Raw genomic sequence first — 27763 nt, forward strand, 5'->3', positions numbered from 1 at the left:
CCCTTGCATTTGATAAATCAAAGGAGGGGAGGCAACTGTTACTAATGTATTGATTGCCTACCAATAGTATCAATAATATTAATACTAGTATAGTCCTCAGGTATGACCCCAAAAGAATCCTTTGTAACAAAGCATGAGTCTTTTTCTTATTTTGGTCCAAAATCTAAAACATATACAAAAGTGTGCATTAATTATTTATGTTTTGTGAAGGTGGAGCCTTGCTGTGTCACTCAGGCTGGTCTTATTTCCGAACCCTTCAAAGGATCCTCTTGCCCCAGCCTCTCGAGTAGCTGAACTTATAGGCACATAACACCATGCTCTTGTATGCTTTTAATATTCTATATTTGTCTGTTGTTGATTTAAAAATACTTTGCTTTTTTTTTTAATAGTGGATGGAATTTCTGAAGACTCTACAATCAGGTAGGATTTTGCAGATTTAAAAAAATTGTATGATAACTAAGGGAATGCAGAGAAAATAACCTAACTTTTCAGTGTTCTATTCTGGGCTGCAGACCACATTATGTGCTTAACATTTCATATCTTCTATAGTCATCACAACTGCTTCTCAAAGAATCCATGCTATTACTTTTTACTGATTAAGTAACTGTGGTTCCAAGAAGTTAATTAATTGCTCCATGATCCCATAGTTTGATTATCAGCCTGACTGGCTCCCAAATGTGTTTGCTTGTCCTTTAGCATAGATCAAGAGAAACCTGTGCAGTATTGCATCAAGGTACAGGTACAAATTAGATCAATTTAGAAAGTCAGATTTAGTTATATATTAATTCTCATCAAGAGTTCTTCTTAGAAATCTGGTTATTCCAAGAGCATGTCCTGATGTATTTGAGAATGACAGTGGTCCTTCCTTTTAACATCAAAGGTTTTAGGGCGGATCTCACTTCACTGTGGTTGTAGGACGATAGGTTTTACATAAGCAAGACCAGGCAAGTCCTAGAGAGGAATTGTTTTACTTTAAGTGAAGTGAAGGTTATCTACATATACGCTATGTTATGTTAATTATTTATCAGCTATTTAGAAGTTCTTTCTAATTGGTTTTTCTACTTAATGACTTACCAGTTTAGTTTTCCCATTAGGCTGGTATCCTTGCCTAATCCCATGAACGTGTTTTTTTTTTTTTTTTTCCTAGAATCTTTTTTTCTCCCATGATTTTCTATAATTTTGTCTTAATATTTTTTTACTTTCTACTTTGCATTTCTTGGTTTTTTATTGTTTTTTTTTCCTGTTAAATATTCCCTACTTTTCTAAACAGAGAATGCAAAGCACATAGAAATTCATGATTTTAAGGAATCTTAGGGACTAATAAAAATGTCCTCTGGTACTTTAATCTGTGTTTAACATCCTGGTCAAGTAGTTGTTTAGATAGCATACCTGAAACTTTTTACTTTGGTAAATAACAAAGGATTGAAACCCAAGATATTTAAGTGATTTATTTGGATATAGTCAGAGGCAGAAATGAGATTTGAACTCATGTTTCTTCATTCAAGCCCAGTACTGTTCCTTTTTCATCATCTTGTAGGTGAGTGTTTTAATAATAGAAATGGAGAGTAGATCTAGGGAACCCAATGGAAGAGAATAAGAATGAAATTAGCTGCTGAACCCAGTGGCAGTGGATAAGAGTGGAATTAGCATTGGAAGGCCAATTTTGAAGAAGAACAATGCTGGGTTGGAGAGAAATACAGGTTTAAGAAAACAGATCAGAATATTGGGGCTTCTGACAAGTGTGATAAAGAGAAATCATATGAATGAATGAGAAAGGATGTTGGGATTTATCTAGAAAGGCACATTAAAATAGAGGGTTTGAGGGAGTTCTGAACAGGTTGCTGTGTTTTTGTTTGTTTAATTGGAGGAACTGGCAAACTTGAAATTTCTGTCAAAAGATGTTAAAAGAATTTGAGCCACTGGGAAGAGTCTCTGTAGCAGATAGGAATGTGGTATCATCTACTTCCACTCCAACCTACACAGGGGTGGCTTACAGCCCCTTGAGTACTAGGGGGCTAGCGGTTGCTGAATTACATAGGTCTGTGGCCCATGGCACATGTCCCTTCACCTCTGTCCTTTTTCCCAGTTCACTGATGTCTTTCCCATGTACATGTAGAGTAGAGACGGGGTAAGATTTGCCGGGAAATCAGTCATGGAGCTGGGGTAGCTGGTAATGTTCCTATCCTGGGAGAGGATGACTGAGACTCGTTTAGCCTGCTTATCAGGATGAGGGAAATAGAGGATTTCTGCTCTTGGTCATTTGAGCCTATTTTTCAGGAACCTGTGCTGTATTAGACTGAAGATTAAAAGTTTGAAGACTGCCATGGAGTCCTCCAGAAGAAGGACCTGGAATCAGGAGCCCATAAGAAGGTACTTAGATAGTACTTTGGGAAATAGAAGTATGACTACCAGGATTCTCCTTTTCCAGTAGTCTCTCTCCTTGAGTATCTGAGTGTCTATGAAGGTTTTTAAAGGCTTGCTAGTTTATATAGACCTGAATAAGGAATGACCTGTATGGGCAAAATAATCGGGTAATATAATTTTTAATTTTGTACTTTTTCTTGGAAGAATATCCCCAATAACAACATGTAATTTTTTTTTACTTTTGTACATTTGTCTTTCAAACATTTCAGATGTTTCCTGGAACTCCCTGTATGGTTTTAGAGTAAAGGGGAGATATAGGGCCTTCTTAGGTGCTTTCCTTCCTGAAGAAGCAAGCCTCCCGATTTTCTGAGTTACACAGATTAGTCTTTGAAACAGAGACATGTAATGGAGAAGGGACAGCATATTTTTCTACCTTGTTTCAGGTTATCAGGTTTCTTCCAGTTCAGGTAAGAAGAGTCATGTCAGTCACTAAGTTAACAGACAATTTGTGAAGACATATTATACTCGGGATTTGCTAATATATTGGCGGTCGATATCTCTTATGAAGCTAAAAGTAAGTCTTCATTGACTACTTCATAGACTGTGAGAGGTGGAGACAGAAGTAAGTAACTAGAATATTTCTTAAAACAGAGACCAAATTTTACTAATAATTATATCAAGAAACATCATTTAATATCTAGATAGCTGACCTTTCATGTTGTTTTATTTTTTCTGGGTGAGTGCACCTAGATAGAACCCTGTAGATGTTTTTATTTTAAGGCGATAACCTCATTTATTTTTGTTGTATATTTTTTCTCTAAAGGATGTCCACCTACCCGACTATTGATGATTTAAGCAGTGTCGATACCAAGGTAAAGTGGTTTCTTGTGAAATTAATTTTACTACTCTGAATCTCCTTTTGTATAGTATATTCTCTTAAAATTTAGCAGTGGTTTACATATGACTTTATAATAGAAAATTGGTCAGAGAAAACCATTCTACATAAGTTTGATGAAACCCTTGTGTTACCTCTGACCTGTTATCTTCCTCTTCACCTCTTCCCAATGGAGTGTAGGGAATTCGGTCCCCCAGATTAAGATTCAAGCTTGTGGACTGTACTTGTGGGTACGAATCCACTGCTCCTTACTAGCTTGAGATGGAAGGAACTGTGTTTAGCTATGGGGTTGTTCCTGCTGTCATTGCTTTTAGTTTGTGTGGAGGAGCCAGTTACTGAGGTAATCCTTTGTGCCCATGGTAGGCTCTGGTCCACCAGGTGGGGTATACGAATGCCTTAAGCTTTGGGAGGGGCCGTTAGCTTCCAGGTGTTGCTTGGACCCTGCTCCCTCCTTAAGTAGGGGGAGGAGCAAGATGGATCACAGCTGGGGTGCAATAGCCTGGTTGTGTGGGCTTCCATGGGGCTCAGAGTTTGCTTATCTGGCCATTAGGGGGAGCCACTGATACAGAGTTGAGAGTTGTCTCTGGAAGATTAGAGGGCTGCTCCTGATGGCAGGTGCCTACTCATGTGATTGCTGAGGCCTCTGGCCAGATTTTCCATTCTTATCTACAAACCTGGTCACTTTTCCCTCTGATCGGTCCGCTTTTGTTTCCTCTCCACCCAAGGTGGGCTCTCAAGCTTCCCCACAGTTTGTGTATCTGGCCTGTTGGCATGTGTCTCTGCACATCACTGATAGATAGGGGGATCTCCAATTGTACACTGCTTTTGTGCCACTAGACCCCAACGCAAGGTGGGTGGGCCTCTCTACCCCCCAAAGTCACCACTAAAGTGATGCTCCCACTGGGAGAATAATGGCAGCTAAAGGAAATTTTGGTTCAAGCTTAACTCTCTATTAAAGTGAGTGGGGATAGGGACGGTTGCTCTGATTCAGCCTGTGGCACTCAAGGCATTTGGTTTCCATAGGAACCAGTACTTATGCAAATTGCATCCCAATGGCACAGCCAACTCCAATATGGCACTTCTCAGTGGGGAAGGGGGCATGGGGCTCACCCATAGAACCCTGCTCTCTTGTGCTCCTCCACACCCTCCCAATGGGCATGGGTTCTCACTTGCCACCTGAACTTAGAACTGGATCTCTCCCCCATGGATCCTGCCCTTCTGTCTGCACAATTAGCAGCTGAACACACCAAGCACCTGTAGGCAGCAAGATCACAAACTGAGGGCTGTGGGTGGAAAAGTGCCCCTGGCACTGAAGCATGTTACTGAGCACAGAGAACTCCAGGGCTGCTATGGTTTGGGGAAGGGGCTGTGGACTTCCTGCACCACTCTGAAGTTTGGAGTGGCACCTGTCTGTCTGCCTCTCTGAGCCCTGGTGGCAGCTCTGCTGACCCAGGCAGGCTGAGCTTGGAATGGGGTCTGGGAGTGCGCTTCTCTGGCTCAAGGCAGGCTCAGCTGGGAGTGTGTTGTTGTGTGGAACCAAGTCACTCAGTACAAGGTGCTTTGGTGGTTACTATGGTGTGGGTGCAGCCTCATGGCTAGGAGTTGCTTGAGCCAAAATTACTTCCTGTGATGCCAGGAGTCGGGGAGTGCAGAGGAGATGGCATCTGCATGCAGAGATGCCAACTCCCTTGTCTCTTCTGGCACTCCCCTATTGGATGAGAACCCTGCATCTCGTTGCTGCCCTGAGGCCTCTGGGTGGGGGAGGGGAAAAGAAAACCCTTACCATTTCCCTGGGCTCCAGGACATGCCAATAACTCCCTTCTACCTTCCTCTCTCAGTAACTCAGTTCTTCTTGGTGGTGTTCCTGGACTCCAGTGGTATCTATCCCCGAAGTCTACTTCCAAGCGGTAATCACTCTCTGCTCTCAGTCCAATCCTCAACTGTTCTGCTGGGATGGTCCAGCAAGCTTTTTCTCTAGTCAGCTACTTTGGCTTTCTCCCCAAGGACTCCTATGACTCTTATGTTAGGCCTTTTACAGAATCCCATATTTCTTGTAGGCTTTGCTTGTTCCTCTTGCTTATCTGCTCCATCTCTTGACTGACTTGTTCAATTAAAAAGTGTTGTCTTCAAGTACTGAGAATCTTTCCTCTGCCTGATCTAACCTATTCTTAAGGTCTTCCACTGTGTTTTGTAATTCCTTGAATGATTTTTTCATTTCCAGAAATTGTGTTTGATTTTTTTCTTTAATATTTCAGTCTCTTTGGTGTTTTTTTTATTCATTTTTTGCATTGTTTTGGTCCTTTCTTTGTGTTGGGTTTCCTTGTTATCTTGTATTTCGTTGAGCTTCCTTATAATCCACGTTCAAAATTCTTTATGTGTCATTTCAATATTCTGGTTTTGGTTGTTACCCATTGCCAGAGATGTGGTGTCCCCTTTTGGGGGTGTCCTTTTGCTTTGATTCTTCATATTTCTGGAGTTCTGTCTCATATTCCTTCTCATCTGGAGCAGATATTGCTTCTTACTTTTGGATTTTCTTTTGTTTAGAGAATGACATGCCCAGTTTATTCTCTGAACCAGTAGGTGGTGCTTGGAGGTGAGCATCAATTACAGCCCATATGATGAGTCAGTAAATGCAGTAAAAAGATGTACAAATTGACTTCACTGTTAGTAGGTGGTGCTTGCCAGAAGGAACAAGCTGCAATGCTTTTTGGGGGGGTCATGTGACCAGGTCTAGTCCCTCAAGAAAAGCACTCTCATGCCCCCAGTGGTTGGATGAACCCTGGGACTTCCAAGTGTGCCCTTACTTTCCACCACAGCAGTTGTGGGTGGGGGAGTGAGGGTGGGCATGTTTGGCTTGGGTGGTGAACTTGCCATCAAGATGAAAAATGCTATTAACAAGGGTTGAAGATCTGCTCCCTACCTCTGGACAAAGCTGCCAGGGAGGGGCTCAAGTGGCCCCATTCAACCAGAAAGTCTGTGTGAGGAGGCAGGGCTATCTGAGTCCCTCAATCTGGCAGTCTAGAGCATGCCTCACTCCTTTCCACCCTCCTTTATTACATGGTTTCTCCCAGGCCTCTGCCATTAGGCCCTCAAACCAGCCAAGGTCCCCTACAACTGTTGTGCAAGCCAGGATGTTCCCTTCCCAGGATCCTGGCCTCAGCTGGAAGTGTGGTCCTCCCATGTAAGAAGGGGTGCCCTTAGAGCACACTACATCTAGGACCCCCACTGCACTCTCCTCTTTGTCCCTGCAGGCACCCACATTTCATGACACTTATTCACAAATATTTCTTCTGTGCCTCCGGGCAATACGATTGAGACCTGGGCATACATGATCTGGTGTGTGGGCCCATCCCTGGGATCCAGTTCTTGACTATACCAGGGATGTGGATGCTGTTCCCAAGTCATCCATGGGGTACCGAAGCTGATTCTCTGTCCCCCCACCTTTGGTAGTTCCATGCTTTACTGGAGTTGCTGGGGAAATATCACCAGGGATGGCTAGCAGACAGGGAGCTCATGGTCTGTGTTACCCCTCTCTCCACTGCAGGACCAATAAGGAAAAGTGTGAACCCTGTTTCCTATAGAGGCCTCCATGTGGTCGCCCATTTGTTTCTCTTGGCAGCGATGGGTTGGGGAGGGAAAGGAGAGAAGAAGAGTTTGGCTGGAGGAAAATCCACTCTGGTCATCTCCAGCCCTCTCTCCAGGAGGCAGTCTGTCCAGAATGATGGGGTATCAGATTCATGCAGATCACCTGGGACCCACAGGGCCCCTGTGGCTCCTGTAGTCTGGGACAAAGTTGAGCAATGTCTATGTGAGAGTGAGTAATATGGAACCTGAGGGGTTGAAGCCCCCTAGGGAGGACAAAGGTGTCTGGTGGTAGACAAGAAATATGACACCTACTGTCCAGCTCAGATCTGTGGGGTGTTGTTGGAATACAGAATTAAGAGACATGGAAAGTTTCAAGAGTTTTTCAGGGCTTTGCTTGAAGGAAACTGAGCATATTAGTTCACATTCCAGAAGCTGCTTAGCAACAGGGGAGGCATTCCACTGACCAGGGGTGACTGCAAGGCTATGCTTGTCTCGAGGCCTGCAGGCCAGCACCTGGAGCTTGTGTAAGGCGGAGCTCGGCATAGGGTCACAGGTTAAGGAAGTGATCAAAGGATGCCAGCCCAGCAGGCACCTGTAGCTAAAGCTAATTAGCCTCATGGACAGTTCGTGCTTCACTCTGGACCACATGTCTCAGTTAATGACAAACTAGATAAAGAAATACATGGTCTGTATATTTCTGTTTTAGCTTTATTGCTAATTGGTAATTTTATCTTTAACTTGTATACTCAGCTAGGTCTATTCTTAACTTAGTGCTTAAGAAGTTTATCTTAGAAAAATTTTGTAACCATTTGCTCACGTAGATAGAATTAATTAAAGAATCTCTTGAAACCTTTGGGGAGCCTTTAAACCTAAATGAATGATCTGTACACATATATCTGTAACCGCTAACAGCTAATTGTTGTACCAATAAATACTGATGCAGGATTTCACTCAGTGACTCCTGGCTCACGGGAATGCTGGAGGACCTCTGCCTCCCCCATCATTTTAAACTACACTTTGTCTCTATCTCTATTATTTCCAAATGTCTTGCAAGGATTCTGCTTGGAACCTGTATTTCTTGGAGAATAGCTGACTCCCAGAAGGGCGGGAGGTGTCCTGGGAGGCTGGGAGCCTGGTTTCCTGTTTTTAAGGAGCTCCTTGCTCACTGGTGGCAACATTCTCTGGGCTTAGGTGGGCAGAAGGATGCTCCAGCAGCTCTGGAGCCCACCGACAGTCTGAGATGTGAGGGAGGGGGGATGTTAACTCTTCCTCCACCTACCCTTCTTGTAGGTTTCCAAGCCTCTAATGGGTTAATCCCCACTGATGCCTTTCTCCTTCCAGTTGTGTTTTGCAGCCTCTTCCTGTGGAGTCTCCTGTAGGTTCAGAAACCCTTCCTTTAGACTGTCACTCAATCTGTGTTCGTTTGTCTGTTTGTTCTTTCTCTTTCATCTAAAGCTCCTCCTTCTTACAGAGATGCTCTGGCTAGTGGTGCCTCTGGTTCACCATCTTGCAGTTATTTATTTTAAACTTCTTGATCTGGGCTCCATTTAACATGAGCTTCTTGGGAAGGCTTTCCAGATATTCAAAGGAAATTGAGTGTTGTTAAGTAACTTGTTGGTTACTACAGGTGAATCAGCACAGGGGGAACCCCACGTCCAGTAATTATATGACGATTGCTAAATCCTTGTAGTACTGGCTTGGTGGAGTTGGGAATGATATAGGAGAATTTCCTGCATTATGAGGAAAATTTGTCATTCTCTTTCCTCACTCTGTGTGCTGAGTTGGTGGAGTTGGGGGAGGAGCAATGTGGGCACTCCCTCATGGTCATCATAGCTAAGACTTTGCTTAGGTCACACTGGACCCCAGCCAATCTCAACAAAAGCCCATGGTGACTGTTGCCTGGCTCCCTCTGATGTTTATGCTAGCCCAAGGGCTCTTTAGTCAGCAAGTTGTGAATCCTGCCAGGACTGGGTCTTTCCTTTAATAGCAGAGTGTATCTTTCGGGCTCAAGGTGATTCTAGGAGTGTAATTCATGGACTATGTTGTTAAATCCAGGGCCTTGGGAGTCTGCTATGTACTTTATTTCGCTGTTGGCATGCAAGTTGCAAAACAAAGTCTTCTGAATTTTTTCCTTTCCTTTCCCCAAATGGAAGAAGACTCTCCCTGAGCTGCACTGCCAGGGTTTGTGGGAAGGGTGACATAAGCACTGTCTTGGCCACCACCATTAGTGTATCTCTGGGTCATGTGTACCTCAAGCCCACTGGATCGGAGCCAGCACAGGCACGGGAACTACCCAAGGATGGTGTCCTTTGTGAAATCACTGCCTTACGAATTTATTTCAGGCCCCAGGCTGCTTTTTCTCAGCCAGTTGATGGACGTAGTCAGAACTAAGGTTTCAGGACAGAGAATTTCTCTTTGGCTGGGTGGGTCCAAATGCTCCCTCTGTGGGCACTGGCAGCATTCTGACCTGTGCTATGTTCCTCTGAAATTCAATACAAAGTCCCACAATCACTTCATTCTCTCTGACTCAGGGAAATGTATTCTCTTTGCTTGATGTGCTGGTGTGGCATTGCCTGCGGATGGAAGAGGGATAGTGTGCAAGGCTCTTTACTGCCCCAGTCAATGCCTCTTTCATTGATTGAATGTGAAACCTGGTACTGAGATCACTCACATGATTTTTGGTTTCCCTGAAGGTGCTTCCTTGCGTGTCTAGTTGTTGAATTTGGTGTTCATGTGGAGGGATGATTGCTGCAGGTTTCTATTTGGTCATCTTGCTCTTCTCAGATCTCCTACAGATGTCCTTCTTATAATATGACTTTCTTTTTCTTTTGGTATGTCTACTTTTAGTTCTTTGAGAAATCTCCATATAGTTTCCATAGAGATTGTTGTAATTTATTCTCCTACCAAAAGTGTATAAGCCTCTTCTTTTCACCACATCCCCACTAGCATCTATTGGTTTTGACTTTTTAATAACAACTATTCTGACAAGGGTAAGGTGGTATCGCATTGTGGTTTGGATTTGCATTTCTCTAATGAATAGTGATGTACAATGAATAGTGATGTGTTTTCATATGTTTATTAGTCATTTGTTTCTTTCCTTTGGAAAAATGTTCATTTATTTTGCCTACTTTTGATGGTTTTTTTTCTTTTTTCGTGTTGATTTGAGTTATTTATAGATTCTGGGTATTAGGCCTTTTTCAGATACGGAGCTTGTGCATACATTCTGTAGGTTGTTTATCCTGTTGATTACATCTTTTGCTATGTAAAAGCATTTTAGTTAACTTAATTTCAATTTATTTATTTTTGATTGTATTGTATTTGCTTTTTGGGTCATAGACATGAATTCTTTACCTAACCCTATTTTGAGGATAGTTTTTTCTAGTATTTTTTTTCTAAATTTTTTTTATGGTTTCAGGTCTTACATTTAAGTCTTAAATCCATTTTGATTTAATTCTTGTATATGGTGAGAGATTGAAATCAAGTTTCCTTCTTCTGTATAGGAATATCCAATTTTTCTAGCACTATTTATTGAATAGGGTTTCCTTTTTCTAGTCTATGGTTTTGTCTGCTTGGTGAATGATCAGTTGGTTGTAGGTATTTGGCTTTATTCCTGGGTTCTCTATTTTGTTTTATTGGTGTATGTATCTACTTTTATTTTAGTAGTGTGATTTATTGGTTAATATTGCCTTATAGTGTAAATTAACATCATGTAATGCGATGCCACCTGATTTCTTTTTTCCTTAACATTGCTTTCGCTGTTGGTCGTACTCTTTTCTGGTATCATATGATTTTTTTGGTTTGTTTTTTCTAATTCTGTGAAAAAAGTGACATGGGTGTTTTGGTATAAATTGCATTGCATCCGTAGATTACTTTGTCAATGTGGCCATGTTCACAACATTTATTCTTCTAATCCATAATCCTGAGATACTTTCCCAATTTTTTGTATCATCTAGTACATTTTTAAAGTAGTATTTTGTAGTTCTTCTTGTGGAGATGATTCACAATCTTGGTTAAGTATATTCCCAGATTATTTATTTATTTATTTGTTTATTTGGAAGCTGTTATAAATGAGATTGAGTTGCTGATATTATTCTTACCTTGTTTGTTGTTAATGCATAGAAATGCTAGTGATGTGTATACATGGAATTTGTAACCTGAGACTTTACTGAATTTATTTATCTATTTCAGGAATGTCTTGGAGGTGTCTTTATGTTTTTCTTTGTATAAGATCATATTCTCAACCAACAAGGATAGTTCGACTTCAATTTTTTCTAATTTGTATGCGCTTTATCTCTCTTTTTCCTCATTGTTCTGGCTAGGACTTCCAGTGGTGTGTTAAATTGAAGTGGTGAAAGTGGGCATCCTTGTCCGTTCCAATTCTTCAAGGGAATGCTTTCAGATGTCCCCCATTCAGTATGATGTTGGCAGTGAGTTTTTTATATATGGTTTTCACTATTTTGAGGCATATTCTTCCTATGCCTAGTGTCTTGGGGGTTTTTGTCATGAAAGGGGTATTGGATTTTGTTGGATGTTTTCTCTGCATGTATTGAGATTAGGCTTTGGTTTTGTTTTTAATTCTTTTCATGTGGTGAATTACAGTTATGGACTTTTGTATGTTGAACCACATTTGCCTCTCTCAGGTGAAACCCACTTGATCATGGTGAATTATATTGTTGAAGTGTTTTTTGCTAGGTTTTGCTTGTTTGTTTGTTTGTTTTTGAGGAATTTTTAAATCTATTTTCATCAAGTACATTGGCCTATAGTTTTCTTTTTTTGTTGTTGTGTCCTTACCTGGCTCTGTTATCAGGATGATATTGGTTTTGTCAGGTGAGTAAGGGAGGATTCCCTCCTTGTTGTAGCACAATTTCTGTAGGATAGTACAAGTTCTTTTCTGTAGTTCTGGTAAAATATACCTGTGAATCCATCTCACCCTAGGCTTTTTTTTTTTCCCATGGGAGTTTTCTTGTTAATGACTCAATGTTATTATTCATTATTGGTTCATCCAGGATTTCTATTTTATCCTGATTCAAGCAGGGGACTTTGCATTTTTCCAAAAAATGTGTCCACTTCCTCTAGATGTTCTAGTTGGTGTGCATAGAGGTGTTTGTAGTAATCTCAGATTTTCTTTTAAAATACGTCTCCTTTTCCATTTTGGATTGAGTTTATTTGAATCATCTCTTTTCTTGGCTAATCTGGCTCATGGTCTGTCAATGGTTTTATCTTTTCAAAGAACGAATTTTGCATTTCATTGACATTTTGTATTTTCTTTTTGGTTTTACTTTTGTTTAGTTTTGCTTGGCTATTTGTTATTTCTTGTCTCCTGCTAGATTTGGCATTGGTTTGTTTTCATTTTTTCTAGTTTCCTGCGGTATGATATTTGGTTATTAATTTGTTGTCTTTCTCATGTAGATATTTTGTGCTCTTATAAACTTCCCTCTTGTTACTACTTTTTCTGCATTTTAGAAAATTTTATAGCTTTTGTTGCCATTGTCATTCAATCGAAAAATATTTTTTCATTTCTGTCGTGTTTTCAACTTTGGCCCAAAGATCATTTCACAGGAAGTGGTTTAATTTCTATATATTTGTCCAATTTTGAGAGTTCCTCTTGGAATTGTTTCTCATTTTATTCCACTGTAGTATGAGACAATAAATACATGATATGATCTTGATTTTTTAAAACTTTTCTGAGATGTGTTTTGTGGTTTAGAATAAGTTCTGTCTTGGAGAATGTTCCATGTGCTGATGAGAAGAATGTGCATTCTGCAGTTTTTTTGGCAGAATATTCTGCAAATGTCTCTTAGGTGTATGTGTTCTACCATCTTAAATCCATTGTTTCCTTGCTGATTTTCTGCCTCAGTGATTTATCTAGTTCTGTCAGTAGAGTGTTAGGGTCCCCCAGTATAATTATGCCCCTATTGATTTCTTTTCCTGGCTGTAGTAGCATTTGTTTTATGAATTGGGGAGCTCTGGTGTTAAGTACATATATATTTAGTTTTGTTAAATCTTCTTATTGAATTGATCTCTTAATCATTATATAATAACCATCTTTGTATTGTCATTATTGTTGTTTTAGAGTTTATTTTACCTGGTATAAGATTAACTACTCTTGCTTGCTTTTTATATCCATTTGCATCGAATGTTTTTTCCAGACCTTCACTTTGATTCTGTGAGAATCTTTATGAATTAAATGTATTTTTTTGAGACATGATATTTTTGGGTTTTGTTTTTTTTATCCATGCCACGAATTGATACGTTTCAGTGGGATATTTAGAAGGTTTACATTGAATGTTACTATTGATTAGTGAAATACTGTTTCAGTCTTGTTGATTTGTACCAGTAGCTTTGTATTCTCACTTAATTTACTATTTTGTAAGAATTGTGACTTTTAACTTCTACTTATTTTTACACTGTAGAGTATTGACTGTACTCTGATTTTTAGAGCACTTTTGAGCATTTTCTGTAGAGCAGGTCCAGTGCTGTGAGTCAGGGGAGAAGAGTCTGAATGGAGGAGAGCTGGCACTCTGGTCCTCTTTTTCCCAAGGTGTACCCTGCAGGGGATGCACTCTCTTTTTACTTGAAGGGAGCCCACCCTGTATGTCCAAGCTCTGGGATCACACAGTTCCCCTAAGACCTACCAGTGCCCTGTGGTTACTGCAATCTGACTGAGTATTAGAGAATATTTGTGTGGGTTCCAGTGTCAAGAAATGTAAAATGCTGAATTCCCCTGGGCAGGGCAAAGGCACACAATAGCTGGAAAAGCAGTATGACAACTGCTGCCTCAACTTGGGTCTGTGGTAAGCGTGAGTGATAACCAGTGGGCTAGAAGCCTGGTGCTGTATTGTCAAGAAGCTCTCAGTTCACTAAGGGCAGCAGTGCTGGGCTTATGAGGCTACAGGGTCTACCCAATAGTTTGGAGCCTTAGGACTGCCAGAGGTGTGAAAGGAGGAAAATCAAACACACTGACCTACCCTTTCCATGGGGCCACTAATTCCCTGGGGGTTCATTTCTTCTAAAATCTTGTTCCTTCTTGTTATTTCCTGTGACTTCTTTCCTTGGTGTCTCTGGCAGATTCTGGCACTCTTCCTGCAGAATTACACCTGGGCTATGATTTCATCTGAAACTTTCTCTTCTTTCTGAGATGATCTGGCTTCTGATATCTCTAGTCAGCCATCTAAGCTATATCCACTCCATGTTTTTCCTAGTTATTTAAATAATAATTTTATAACTCCTGCATTACTATGAGTTACTACAGGTTAGGAAACATATTTGTGTGTGTGTTAGAGTATGAAGAATGTAATCTGGCATGTATAAAGCATTTTAATATATTTTAATGGGAATAAATGAATAGATAAATGAATTTTAGTGCAAAGAAATGTTAGAATATTAAGGTTACAATGGAATGTTAAAAGTAACAATATCCATAGTATAATTAATAATTAAATCTATTGAATTTTTAAAATATAATTTAAATTTATGTTCCCCTTTAATAATTAGATTGTACAACTTCAGGAGAGTTATTATGAGAAAATATTTCATGAAAATGAACAAATTAGCAACATATCATAAGTAGGAAAGAGAACTATGTTATCTTTTCTAGTATCATCCAACTAGAAGTTTAGATTAGGATTTCAGATTAAAATTTCTTAAGTGTTCCTTATCTTCAACCGAAGTTCTATTAAAAAATGTCTTTTTAAGCAATACATTAATCTTTATAATTCTAATTACCAATTTTTTCTCCAAGTACAAAAGAGATGGAATATTTCTTTTTCTGATTTTTTTATCTCTGTAGCAATAGTGTCACAGCTTCCACATAGTGGAAGATGATTATGTTTCAATAATTTATTGTTTTATGGTAATTAAATTAAATTCTTTCCTATAGAAGGATATAGGAAAGTAAATTGTAGAGTAAATATTAATCAATTATCAGTTTTATCATGGATATACTGTAAACTAAAGTCTCTGTTTTATTCTCATATTTCTCCATGTACCTTATCATACAGAATATTTTTCCTTTTCTTCCATGGTTTAATCACATATTAGGTGGAGTGGTCATGTCTCTTTTTGTTTGTTTGTTTCATCCTCCTCTTCCACCTTGCAAAAATGATTTTCCCCAATCTAAATATTTCCTTGCAGAATGCATTTCCTCAGTGTGTACCCTGTCAGTGCCTCTTTGTCTTCATTGTCATCGTATTTAGTGAAAGCTTTCTACTGAGTAGCTGTTTGTGGCTTTCATTCTTCAATGATTGCCCCACAAGGTTTATTATTGTTTTCTGTCTTTCTTGGGAGAACCTGAATCTATACAATAATTTATCTTTAGAATTTTGACAAACATAATAGAAGTGATTGATAATATTTGCAAAGCCAACCCATTAAAATAAGTTATTACTAAAACCTAAACTCTCCCATTTTCCCTGGCAAGAGATAGTTAATCCAAATGTAAATCATGCAAACACATTTCACAATGTAACACAAAATTGATTAATTTAAGTATCTTAATGATAGTTACTTTAATAATCCTGTAAGCTGACTAGGTCCATTTTTGTCTCAGGCTATTTTGGCTAAGAATATAATCTAATGGATATTATAGCATTTGTAGAATAATCAATTATGGGCAAAGGGAGTAACATTCTTAGGACATCTGTACCATCTCTCATAATCTTCACCCCATGAGAAGATGTAAATTAGTAAATGACAGAATTGAGGTTGAATCTACTCCAAAACCTCTTTTCTTTGCATTAGGTCATATGGTAATGGTGAATATTATAATTATTTTACCACTTTGATACTTGTTATCCTTAAAGCTATTGTTTTTTGTTCTAGGATGTTTCTGAACCAAACTTAACCAACTTAACTACTGCTTCTCAGCAATCCAGGAAATATTGTAAGCTTTTTAAAGATTGCCTATTTTTGTATTATCCACTGATTCTTCATTACAAATATCTTTATATATTATTTACTTTCTTTTTACTGTAGTAGAAGCAAAATATGCTACTGTGAGAACAGGTAAGGGAAACGTGTTTGAGGACAAGATTTCTGATCATCCAAAGGAAGATGTGTTTGAATGCTTTCCCACAACATCAGGCAAAGTCCAGGGCTTTTTAAATCCTTCCTTTCCACCACCTGAGCCTCAGCGGAAACCTTCCTCCGGGTCATTGGAAAACTGTGGTCTTACAAAGGTAAGTTATTATTTGAAAAACTTTTCTCCCCCATATATTTATGTACCCCTCCCCCATCCTCATAATGCTGACAAAAATACTGTAAAGAAATGGACCTCCTCAAGGCCATAATAGAAAACAAATGTAATAACAAAAGGAAGGATGGACAGGATTGAGATTTGTAAAAGCAGAGGGGAGTAAACAATTCTTAGGTTAGAAATTGTAGAAGGAAAGAATTAGAAAGCAACCCAAAAGAGCAGCTCAGAAATGTGGAAATGAAGAGGGGGATGATGGGGAAGAATTCATGCGAAGAAGGGCAAGATAAATACAAAGTTTGATTAAGAGAGTCAAGATCACACAAATTATTATGAAAAGATAACAGAAATAGTAGAGATAAATGAGAGTGGGAACTCTGTATCGTAAGGTATGTTAAAAATTGTTTTCATGCAAATCAAGAAAAGACAGGCAATGAAAAAGAGGCTGATATTCTTTTAAAAACTTATAGATTGCTTTAATGAAAAACAAACCGAAAAGTTAAGGGTGGCTATAATTAATATATTGTACATTTAAAACTAGCCATAAGAGAATAATTCAAATGATTCTGCCATAAAGAACAGATACTATTTAACATGATGCATATCTCAAGTACACTGATAAGATTCTAGAAATGTATCAAAATTTAGGTCCCTTCAAAATTTGTACATCTGTTATGCTCAAATAAAAACTATGTAAAAAGGAAAAAAATGAATCCTCATTTTTAAAAAATTATTAAGGTAATACATTTAATCTAGCAAATTATTAAAGTAATATATTTAATCGAGTAAAACCTATGTTCCTGGATAATGCCAAGTGAAATATATTTCAGGCCATATCTGATATTATGAATTATTAATTTTTGACTCTTTCATTTCTTCTTTAAGGTTTACAACTTATCTTTTGCATATCCATAACTTACTTAAATAATTTGTATTACTGTTTGGTATAATGTTGACAATCATTTTAGATCTGTTTGAAAATAGAGAAAGGAATAAACATTTTATTTGATCTTTTTTAAAATTTCAGGTTATATAAGGGAGGTTCTTAATCAGTATTCATTAAATAAGAATATAAATTTTGAGCTGCAACCCTCTTGAAGAAATAAATGCTACAATTGTTTACTTCTGGACATGTGATTTATCTTGTACCAATAATTTCTACATATAACAGACACACATATGTATACATCACATGAATGCAATCATAATTGATTATTGTTCCCTAGAATAAACTACTTATTGTCATAGCATTATAAAGAAGGGGTGACTGTCAACAGAGTATACACATTCATCTCTGGAAGATGGTTGTTTACTTTTAAAAAATATTTCTAGCATTGGGAACATTTTATATTATTCTCAGGAAGATTTATTAAGTTTAGTATTCATAGTTGTTATATCTTGCACATAAATTTGTTCATCTGCAAAACTCAGAAAGCCTGTAGACTTGATTTTGTAGTCCTCTCTCCACTCCTTATGTGAATATTGGGGCCTGTTTGACAATTGTAGATGTATTTAAAGATTCTTAAATCTTCAATTCGGGTAATCATAGCTTTATGTTCTTTATAGTAGATGCTCTGTCCAATTTTTAACTACCGTCCTATATGATGGAAATAGGAAATTAGAGCTATGAGTATGTTGCTTACATGGGAGTAAGAAAACAAGGTGAAATTTAATGGAGGGCTTTATGTTTCTTTCTTACATGATCATAGTATTTAGAAATACATCATAATTCTGCATCACATAAGCATTTCTCTTCTACAGTTTAAAATTTTAAGATTAATTTTATTTTTTTTAGTGTCATTCCTTTTTTTATTTTAAATTTTTTAATTCAGGATATTTTGGGGGTGCAAACATTTTGGTTACATGAAATATTGTTTGCCTCACCCTAGCTAGGGCTATAAGAGTGTCCTTCCCACATACAGTGTTCCCCATTTCCATTAACTGTGGGTTTACTCCCCTCAGTCCTCCACCCCCCAACTTGACAAGCACCCAGTGAGTATTACTACCCTATGAGCACCTTAGTGTTTATCAGTTAGTACCAATTTGATAGTGAGTATATGTGGTGCATGTTTTTTCATCCTTCTGATACCTTACTTAAAAGGATGGTCTCAATCTCTATCTAGGATCACATAAGAAGTACTAGATCACTGTTCTTTTTTGTAGTTGAGTATTATTCCACGGTATACATATATTATTTTATTAATCCACTCATGTATTGATGGGCACTTGGGTTGTTTCCATAGCTTTGGAAAAGTGAATTGTGCTGCTATAAACATTTGATTGCAAATGTCTTTATTCTCTTCCTTTGGATAGATGCCTAGTAGTGGGATTGCGGGATCAAATGATATCTCTATTTTTAGCTCTTTGAGGTATCTCCAAATTACTTTCCACATGGGTTGTACTAATTTGTAGTCCCACCAGCAGTATAAGAGTGTCGCAATCTCTCGTATCCATGCCAGCATTTGTTATTTTGGGCCTTTTTAATAGAGGCCATTCTCACTGGAGTTAGGTGATGTCACATTGTAGTTTTGATTTGCATTTCCCTAATGATTAGAGATGTTGAGCACTTTTTTATATGTTTGGTGGCCATTAATCTGTCTTCTTTTGAAAAGTTGCTGTTCATGTCCTTTGTACATTTATTGATGGGGCTATTTGATTTTTTCTTGTTGATTTTCTTAAGTTCTATATAGATTCTTGTTATCAGCCCTTTATCAGATGTGTAGAAAGCAAATATTTTCTCCCATTCTGCAGTTTGTCTGTTTGCTGTAATGATAGTTTCCTTGGCTGTGCAGAAGCTTTGTAATTTGATCAGGTCCCATTTGTTTATTTTTGTTGCTGCTGTGATTGCTTTGGGGGTCTTCTTCATAAATTCTTTGCCAAGGTGGATGTCTAAAAGACTCTTCCCAACATTTTCTTCCAGAATTCTTAAGGTTTCGTGCCTCAGGTTTGAGTCCGTTATCCATCGTATATTGATTTTTGTGAGAGGTGAGAGGTGGGGATGCAGTTTAAATCTTCTGCACATGGACATCCAGTTTTCCCAGCACATCTTGTTGAATAGAGATTCTTTTCCCATATGTATGCTTCTGTCTGCTTTGTTGAAGATTTGATGACAATATGAGGATGGTTTTATGTCTGGGATCTCTGTCCTACTCCAAAATTCTATATCTGTGTTCTTGTGCCTATACCATGGTGTTTTGGTTACTATAGCCTTGTAGTAAAGTTTGAAGATACTTTCAGACCCAAAGTCAAGGGCTGGAAAACAAACTTCCAAGCAAATGGAAACCAAAAGAGAGAGGCCATGGTGATTCTGATTTCAGACAGCATAAATTTTAAAATAGCAAGACTAAAGAAAGACAAAGATGGTCACAAAATCATGGTGAAAGGAAAAATCCAACAAGAAAGCTTAACAATTCTTAATATTTATGCACCGAACACAGGAGCACCCAGATACATAAAGCAAACCCTGTTTGATCTAAATAGCATGATAAACAGTAATTCCATATTAGGAGGGGATTTCAGTACCCCACTGACTGAATTGGACAGATTCCCAAACAAAAAGTAAGCAAAGAAATCATGGACTTAAACAAAGCTCTAGAACGAATGGGTCTAACACACATCTACAGAATATTCCACCCAAATAAAGCTGAATATACATTCTTCTCATCATCTCATGGAACTTTCTCCAAAATTGATCAAATCCTAGGCCACAAATCAGACCTCAACAAATTTAAAAACATAGAAATTGTACCATGTATCTTGTCAGATCATAGTGGTATAAAACTAGAGATCAATTCCAACAGAAACACTGCTTCACAAGGTCATGGAAATTAAACAATCTCTTGCTGAATGATTACTGGGTCAAGGGAGAGATCCAGATGGAACTTAAGATTAATTTTAAAAATAGTCTTCTTGCAGCATCTTGAATTGGTACTTTAGAATTAAATCTTTTTATTCAATTTAAAAGTGTATGTTATGATAATATTCCAGAAATAAATATTTTCATATATTAGTACTATTATATCTCACATTCTTCAAATTTTTAAAAGTATAGTTGAAAAAATTGAACTGTATTTTTCCTCCTCTTATTCTCATTTTCAAAATTTCTGAGTTCTGTATAGAATTTCGTTATTTAATTCTACCATTTTCATATACTTTACAAATACTCATCCTTTTTCTCACATTGCCCTGTCTTGAAATGCTTCACACCCATTCTCAGCACTTTTTCTATCTTTCACAATGTGGCCATATATCTTTGCAGTATTTCCTGATCTTCCCAGGCAGAACTCATTGCTCTCTCCTTTGTGCCCTTACTGTCCTTTATTCACTTTAATTGTAGAATCAGTGAATTATTCTTTTCCATCTCTCTTTCATACATCTCAAACTCCTCTTGAATCTCGGGCAAAATCCACCGTTTTTTTATATTATCAGCTTCTGCCAGAATAGTGCCTGTGATTTGATAGACAGAGTAACGTTCATTGTCTTATAGACTAATTGAGTGAGTGAGTGAGGGAATAAATGCAATGTTTTCTGAAGTTGGGATTTTTTTTTTTTTTAAATAGGAAGGAGCAACAAAGCCAGCATCTGGACAAAAGGAAAATGGTATTGGTATTATTGAACATGCTCCGCGAGAGCAAAAAGTAATGTCAATTTTATTTATGTGCACAAAAATAACAGAAGTGGTAAGTTAGTGAATACCTATGATACTCTTTAATCCTTAAATGCCATCACACACATACACAAAAAACATTTAAAGTATGCAGACCCAAATATATTATCCATTTCTTTTAAATATATTTCTTTTGCTGTCTTTCTTGATACTGTCTACTTTTTTCTTCCTAAAACTGGTTCAACCTTGAAATTATTTTTGCTATTAGTTTTATTTTATTGAGATAAAAATGAATGGTGATAGACTTGTATATGTATTTAAAATGTATGATAAAAATGTTCTCATGAGTGTATCTGTGAATACCATTTTATAGACAAGATGTCTGCATTAAAGCCTGGAAAAAATGAAGATGCAGAATCACCTCAGGATTTGGAGGTACTGTCTATTGTTGTTGTTATTTTAAAATATAAGTATCAAATGATGTTAGAACCTAAAAGAAAATGTTTAGACTTTATGTTCTCACCTCTGTTTATGCCTGTAAAGAGTTAGTTTCTTGTATTTTCAGCTCACAATTAACAAATTGGTTATTGCATAGTACAATTCTTCTCACCTGTGGGATTCATTTAAGAAGCTACTATAGTATAGTGCAACAAAATAAAGCTTAGAAAAGGAATCAGTTTGGGTTCTCAACTTAGGTTTTTCTACAACAAAAGAATTATTCCAGGTCAACTTATGATCAAATGAATCATTCTATGTTATATGTGGTTGTGTAAAAGTCCTAATGATACTCAGAGAGAAACTGTTTGAACGATTGTCTTTTCCAACGTGGAACTTAAAAAGATAATATCTGCAACTTGAAGGTGTTCATATAATTGGGTTGTTAAGTATAGATCTGCAAACAACATTTCCAGACAAGGAAAAGTATGGGAACAGTAAATATGTAGGACTATAGTAACAACAGTTCAGTTTAGTGGTGTTTTAATAAGTAGAATTCATTTTTAAAAATAGAAGCCATTGGATATTTTTGTGGCATCCATGTTTGTACTAGTGTCAGCATAATATAATGACAGTGTACATTGAAGTGACAACTGTGGAAAGATATGGGAAGGGTCTGATGATAGAACAGCTGCTGCACAGTGGTACCAGCACTGAGTGGAAGCCAGAAGACATGTTAGTGTCCTGGTACTGTCGCTTAGTAGCCATGCAATCTTGAAAAAAATGAATGATTTATCCTATTCAGATATCAGTGACCTTCTTCATAAATATGGTACTAACATCTATTCCTTAAGTACGCGCAATGAACAAATGTGGTAAGAAACATAAAAACATTTTGTAAACTGGAGAGAGTGTTTATACAAATGAGGGACCAAATGATTACACTGATACTCACTAACTTAATGAATGCTGAAGGTACTTTTTGCAAACCAGAAGGCAGTAGTCCTAAGAAAAGAATGGAAGTTATAGCAAGCATATGGATTCCTAATTTTGGTTATGTTCAGTTTCCCAGCAGACTATTACCAGAGATGTCCTGTGGGAATATAGTGATTTGATGCTTGAGACCTTCCTGATGGGATTTTACATGTTTTGACGTTGATTAAATGTCTGTTATTGAGTACCAACTACATGCTGGGAAGTAAGACACTGAATATACAAGATGAGGGAATATGCTATAGGGGTAGGAAGAGAAAAATAAGTAAACAACAAAGAGCTATAGGTCATTATAAGTTCTGCATATAAGGAAAACAGAGACTGGTTAGAAAATATTGAGGTAGTTTGTAGTTAGGATGGGGATGGAAATGTGAATAGAATTCTGTAGTCAGAGAATATCTTTCTGAGGGTGACATTTACATCGCCGACTTTCACATGACTAGGAATGAGCAAGCTACGTGAAAGTCTAGGAGGAGGACATTCTGGATGGAGAGATGAGTGGATCACATCTCTTCATTTTACCCTTAACATCCTGGAATGACCAGGAAGCAGGAAATGGGACAACCACCATCCTACTCAATTATTATTAAGTATAGAAAAAATGTACAAATAAGTGTCCAGCACCATTTAGATGCTTTATGAATAAATATTCTTATAATTCTCTCTTCATTAAGGTTTGCTATTCTTTTTTGCAGTTTTCTTTTTAATTGGGAAAGAGTTACATATACTTTACTTTGTGTATCTCTAATATTTGTTTGCTTTACCTTGTACATGTGTAACATTTCCTTGGTTTTATTGAAATATGACATAAAGATATGTTTTTTTACTACTCCATCATTTTATTCATCCGTTTATACTATCAGTAAAAACTTTATTAAAAAATATTTAGATATTTGCAAGCCCTTGTTTCCAAAATGATGCAGCTTGTTAAATGTGCTGTTCTTCCTGAACTTGACATACTCTGATGTTTGTTATCATGCTAAGTATCTTATTTTAACACTAAACATTTCGAAGGTTAAAATTATTCTAAATATTTAATTATGTAATTATTATAGTAGGTGTATTGTATGTATGTATATATATTAAATACTCTTCTTATTTTTGGTGGGGATTGTAAAGTACAATCAGGTATTTTGAAGTTACTTCCTTGTTGAAATGTGCATACCCATTAATATTTTGTCTGTGACTATATTGCCTTTTTCCTCCATTCTTGGTTTTCAGAGTCAATAGCCAGAAATAGATAAAAGGTAACCTTGAGCTGGATAACATTTGTGAAGTTCCCTGTACAAATGTTTTGGTTTTTCAATACATACTTCTCTTATTTTTAAGTCTAATTGCCTTTACAATAGGAAATTCAGGTAGTTTTAAGAATATGATTGGAAAATTTTGATGGAATTCATTATTTTTATTTTTTAATTGAAACTTATTATTGATATTAATTTTAACAGAATGTCTCCACGAATCTCCCACAGAAGTATGGTGGTGATTTACGGTGGGCTGCTGTTCACAAACAAGAATACACCATAAATGGACAAGTAGAAGGTAAGAACCATATTTTATTAAAAGAAAATCATTTAACAGACTGTTTATTTAAAAACATGTACACTGATACATTCTAAAATCCAAAGAATATCATCAAGCATCAAGAAGCAGGCATATGTAATGGAGGGTGGTCAAATAAAATAATTCTTCAGAAAAAGGAAGAGCAGAGTGTTTGAAATGTGGGAAGCATATAAAGTGAGCTTCCAATACCAGAGTGTGTCAGAGAAGTATAGCAAACATTTCTCACTCTTCTTATCTCCCTCACTGTTGGGAAGGCACTAAGGATTGAGGCACCTAAGCCTGCAGCACTATCTTTTCTATACCATAGAGGAATAGAAGCATATGTGGTCAGCTGTACACATGCATAATTTAATGTGGTTTGAAATGTTCTTACTTCATAGGGTAGAATTAGTACTGCTCAAGATAAAAACTTTGGAGAGAAGAAGAGAATAGGGTCAGTTATTGAGAGATGAGGGAAGATAGAGGCTGATAAGCAGCCCATTAGAAACATTATGACTTGTAATACAATTTCATTTGTGGGGACATGATAGGGAGGAACATGAGGCTAGATTCCAAAAGGGTCAGTTCAGGTAGAGGAATGTGGAAGTACACTCAGTGTAGACCAGAGCGTCTCAAACTTTCATCAATCAGCTGTGTTAAAAATGCACATTCTGAGTCAGCAGCTCTGGGATTCTGCATTTCTAGTAACTTCTCAGCTGATGCTCCTGCTGGTGGGCCTTGGGTATAGACTTCTTTTTAGAGAAATCTGGAAGAAGAGCCATTGGATAACAGTTTAAGACGTTACAGGATCAGGGGAAAACATTATTTTGTTATCATTTCTGAGCATGTTTGTAGCCAGAGGGGAAGGAGCCAAGTGATGAGGAAGGAGAAATTAGAGATGTGAGGTACTACTGCTAAATGAAGAGGAAAGATGTGGTGGGAATAATAAATCAAAGATGTTGAAGGAGAAGAATAAGGGGCACAGATCTCTACATGACTGCTGTAAAGGAAGAAAGATTGTGAGGGGTGAAGGAGGGAGGAATGAAAGAAGTTAGGAAGGTGATTTTGGAGTTGATGAGGAAACTTGGGAGCACTTCAGATGACTTCATTATATTTACACTCAAACAGAAGCTTAGATTCTTGCTACTTTAAAGGTTAGTAGAAGCAGGAGGGAGTGCTAGAATTGGGGTGAACAATAGTAATTTATTTTTCCTCCCCATAGCTGTCAGACAGCAAATATACATGTTGCATTAATATTAGTTAATCAAATGAGATTAATTTGAATGTAGAAGCATCAGCCGCTTTTTTAAGATAGCTAAATTTTTGGTAAGGTAATTGTTTCATAAAAGTCTTTTAAAGACTACTTGGTAACCAAACTAATTTTAAAAAGAAAAAAAATTACAGAGTTCATCCTTGAATACTAAAATTGTTATTTCAATATAGAAAATTTATTATACATTGTTTCTTAGATGTGGTGTTAAGGCTTTTTGTATGTGTGTGTATCAAGAAAGTTTAAGATGACTAACCCAGAGGATACAAGAAATGTAGGCATACCAATAGCCCATATAACTAATGAAAAAGGTGAATATTTTCATTAACTAGCATTCTACAAATGAATCCAAGCTGATCAGTTCAGAATAGTTTTTCCGATGAAAGATGAATTATGCTCTCAACTGCATTGCAGCTGAGTACTTCTAAATCGTGGGACAAATTGAAGAACATGATAACTAATTATAGTATAATGGTACAAATAATTCTGTTGGGTTGTGTTACAGATATGCTGTAGCATTCTCCCATCAGTTTTGATGGTTACCCTCTCAGCGTCATGACTTTCTCCGCTGATTAATGATCCCTTTTCCCCTCATCAATCAGCATGTTCACACAGATCTATGGCCACTTTCCTCTTCAGTTAACAGACATAGCTAATAGTTAATAGAATTTGTGAGTGAATCTTTGAGATGTTGTATGCCTTGGACCAGGTGTCTCCCCAAGTGGTTTCTTGAAGCTTGGGTTTTTTTTCTTTTTTTAATTAGAAATATTTCTTAAAGAAGTAAGTATTTCATCATAGATTTAGCTTCATTTAAACTCTAAATTTATACAATGAAAATTTTATTTTCTATCTATTTCTATAAAGACTGTCTTTTACCTCACTCTTCTAACTAATCCAATTTAATTCAATGTATGGATTTTTTAGCAGAAGAAGACCTAGAAGTGACATCAGAGAATGAGCAAGAGAGTCATGAAGGAAGTGAAAATAACCAGCCACCGGTATGTAAAGATTTAAATTTAAATTTCTGGTTTAACATAATTTTCTTCATTTTAATAACATCATTTTGCACTAACCTGTTAGAGTAAATAATCATTTACTATTTTATAATTTTATTTATTTATATTTTTATTTTTCCAATTTATTTATTTATTTTCATTTTTCAAAAAAATTTCAGAATATTATAGGTCTACAAACATTTTGGTTATGTGTAATGCCTTTGCATTGCCCAAGCCAGAGCTACAAGTGTGCCCATCCCCCATACAGTGTGCTATGCGCTCATTAGTTATGAGTTTACCTACCCCCATTTAAAGTAGTTATGCAACTGAAAATATTCTTACAATCTCTAGTAACTTATAGCTGATGTTTACCTTGGAGTTGAAGCATATGTTTTTCCAAATTTTGTTTACTCTTCCATTTTTACAACTTCCTTACATGATAAAGAGGGTGACATCAAATATTGAATTATAAGCAATAGAAATTATGAGTAATTTAAGAGTGATGACCACTGAGTTGTATTCATGTCAAAGGAGTAACCATTGCCAGTGGTTCAGAATTTTCAGTTTTATGTTATCAATCATTAATGGCACGGTTAAAGATTTCTTCTGCCTTGTGGTCTCTAATTGACTTCATCATCTATGTCCAGGGTGAGAATAGGGTCATAAAGTCATCTGTACTGTCTGTTAAGGGACTCATATCTTTAAGAAGGGGTCCTTTGGTGTTAGGGTACAAACAACTTTCTAACTTGTTTTAATGTGGGAAATCATGAAATGTTATTATATTTTTAAATTCACTGTCATTAGGAGACTTTAGACTGTTAGTGGCCTCTGAATGGAGGTTTTTTCCAAGTTCTTGGTGTTAATCAGGAAAAGAATTTTAGGATGGACCATGAAAGTCAAGCAGGAAGCTTTATATTGAATGATTGAAAGCAACAGTGCACTCTCTCAAGAGTAAGAGAGTGGGCAGGCTTTGAAAAGAGCATCTGCATCAGGAGGAAGAGGTTTTTGGTGTTCTGAAGTCTTATTAATCGAGGGGAGGAGTATTTATGAGTAAGGGGCTGACTTTTGCTATGAATTTGGGTAGTAATTCCTAAAATTGGGTTTGCTCTCATTTTAATACTGTATATGGCTGTCTTTGAGCCATCATGGTGATTTCAAGGGTGGAGCAATTGTAAAACTCCAGTAATAATTGGCCTAAGTTCATGTAAAATGACAGAAATCATAATGACAAGCCAGCTGAAGCTGGTTCTTGCCTATGGTTAACAGCCCCTCTAGTCAGCTCCTGTCTAAGGGTTATTTACTGTAACATCTGCTCCCACTTTGCAAGTCCCCACATGTGATCTCAGCCCTGTCTCTGAAACTTCTCTTCTAACAAGACTATATTAGAACTAGTCTTAAGCAGATTGTCCATCTAGATTCGTGACATTATCATCTTATGGTATATCATTTGAATTAACATTTAAGAAATTCCTTTTCTTTCTAATTGGTGTGTTGATTTTGGATCCTAATAATTAAAAGTGTGACACTCCCCAGTTAGCAATCTTTAGAAAAAGTACTTAAGTGCTACCCTTTCTACTTTCTCTTCATCAATTGCCTGATCCATTCTGATTTTCTACTTATAAAAGTTCATGGGTAAGATGGAGTTATCTAAAGATATAATTGTATATAGAAATAGATTTTATCTGTTATGTAAATGATAGGAGTTCAGAATATTTTTTTCATAATCATTATTCCTTAATCAACCTGTTTCTCCATCTCCAGTCTTCCAAGTGGCCTAAGGACTGGGAAGCTAATTCATTCATATGCCATATCATCTCAACAAGAATAAATGTAAAATAAGTTAATAAAAGTATGTAGTAAGGTCTAGGATTTTTTCACCCCCTAGTGA

At 37.0% G+C, this 27763-nt stretch overlaps 1 protein-coding gene and 1 long non-coding RNA gene across 2 annotated transcripts in view; both read left to right on the forward strand.

Moving 5' to 3' along the window:
• LOC123629869 (ankyrin repeat domain-containing protein 26-like) overlaps positions 1-20830 on the forward strand; it is a 37507-nt gene extending 16677 nt beyond the window's left edge. The window contains exons 7-12 of the mRNA XM_045539232.1: positions 390-420; positions 2278-2370; positions 3188-3236; positions 15665-15725; positions 15818-16020; positions 20594-20830. Of these exons, the coding sequence (XP_045395188.1) occupies positions 390-420; positions 2278-2370; positions 3188-3236; positions 15665-15725; positions 15818-16020; positions 20594-20722 (566 nt within the window). The 3' untranslated portion in view covers positions 20723-20830. The remainder of the gene's footprint in view (positions 1-389; positions 421-2277; positions 2371-3187; positions 3237-15664; positions 15726-15817; positions 16021-20593) is intronic.
• Positions 20831-21037: 207 nt separating this feature from the next.
• LOC123629871 lies at positions 21038-25839 on the forward strand. Its single transcript, XR_006732344.1, has 3 exons — positions 21038-21075; positions 23517-23610; positions 25805-25839. It is a non-coding gene; the product is annotated as an uncharacterized LOC123629871 (long non-coding RNA).
• The last annotated feature ends 1924 nt before the right edge of the window (positions 25840-27763 follow it).

Source organism: Lemur catta, unplaced genomic scaffold, assembly GCF_020740605.2.
Source record: "Lemur catta isolate mLemCat1 unplaced genomic scaffold, mLemCat1.pri scaffold_55_ctg1, whole genome shotgun sequence".
Taxonomy (NCBI): Eukaryota; Metazoa; Chordata; class Mammalia; order Primates; family Lemuridae; genus Lemur; species Lemur catta.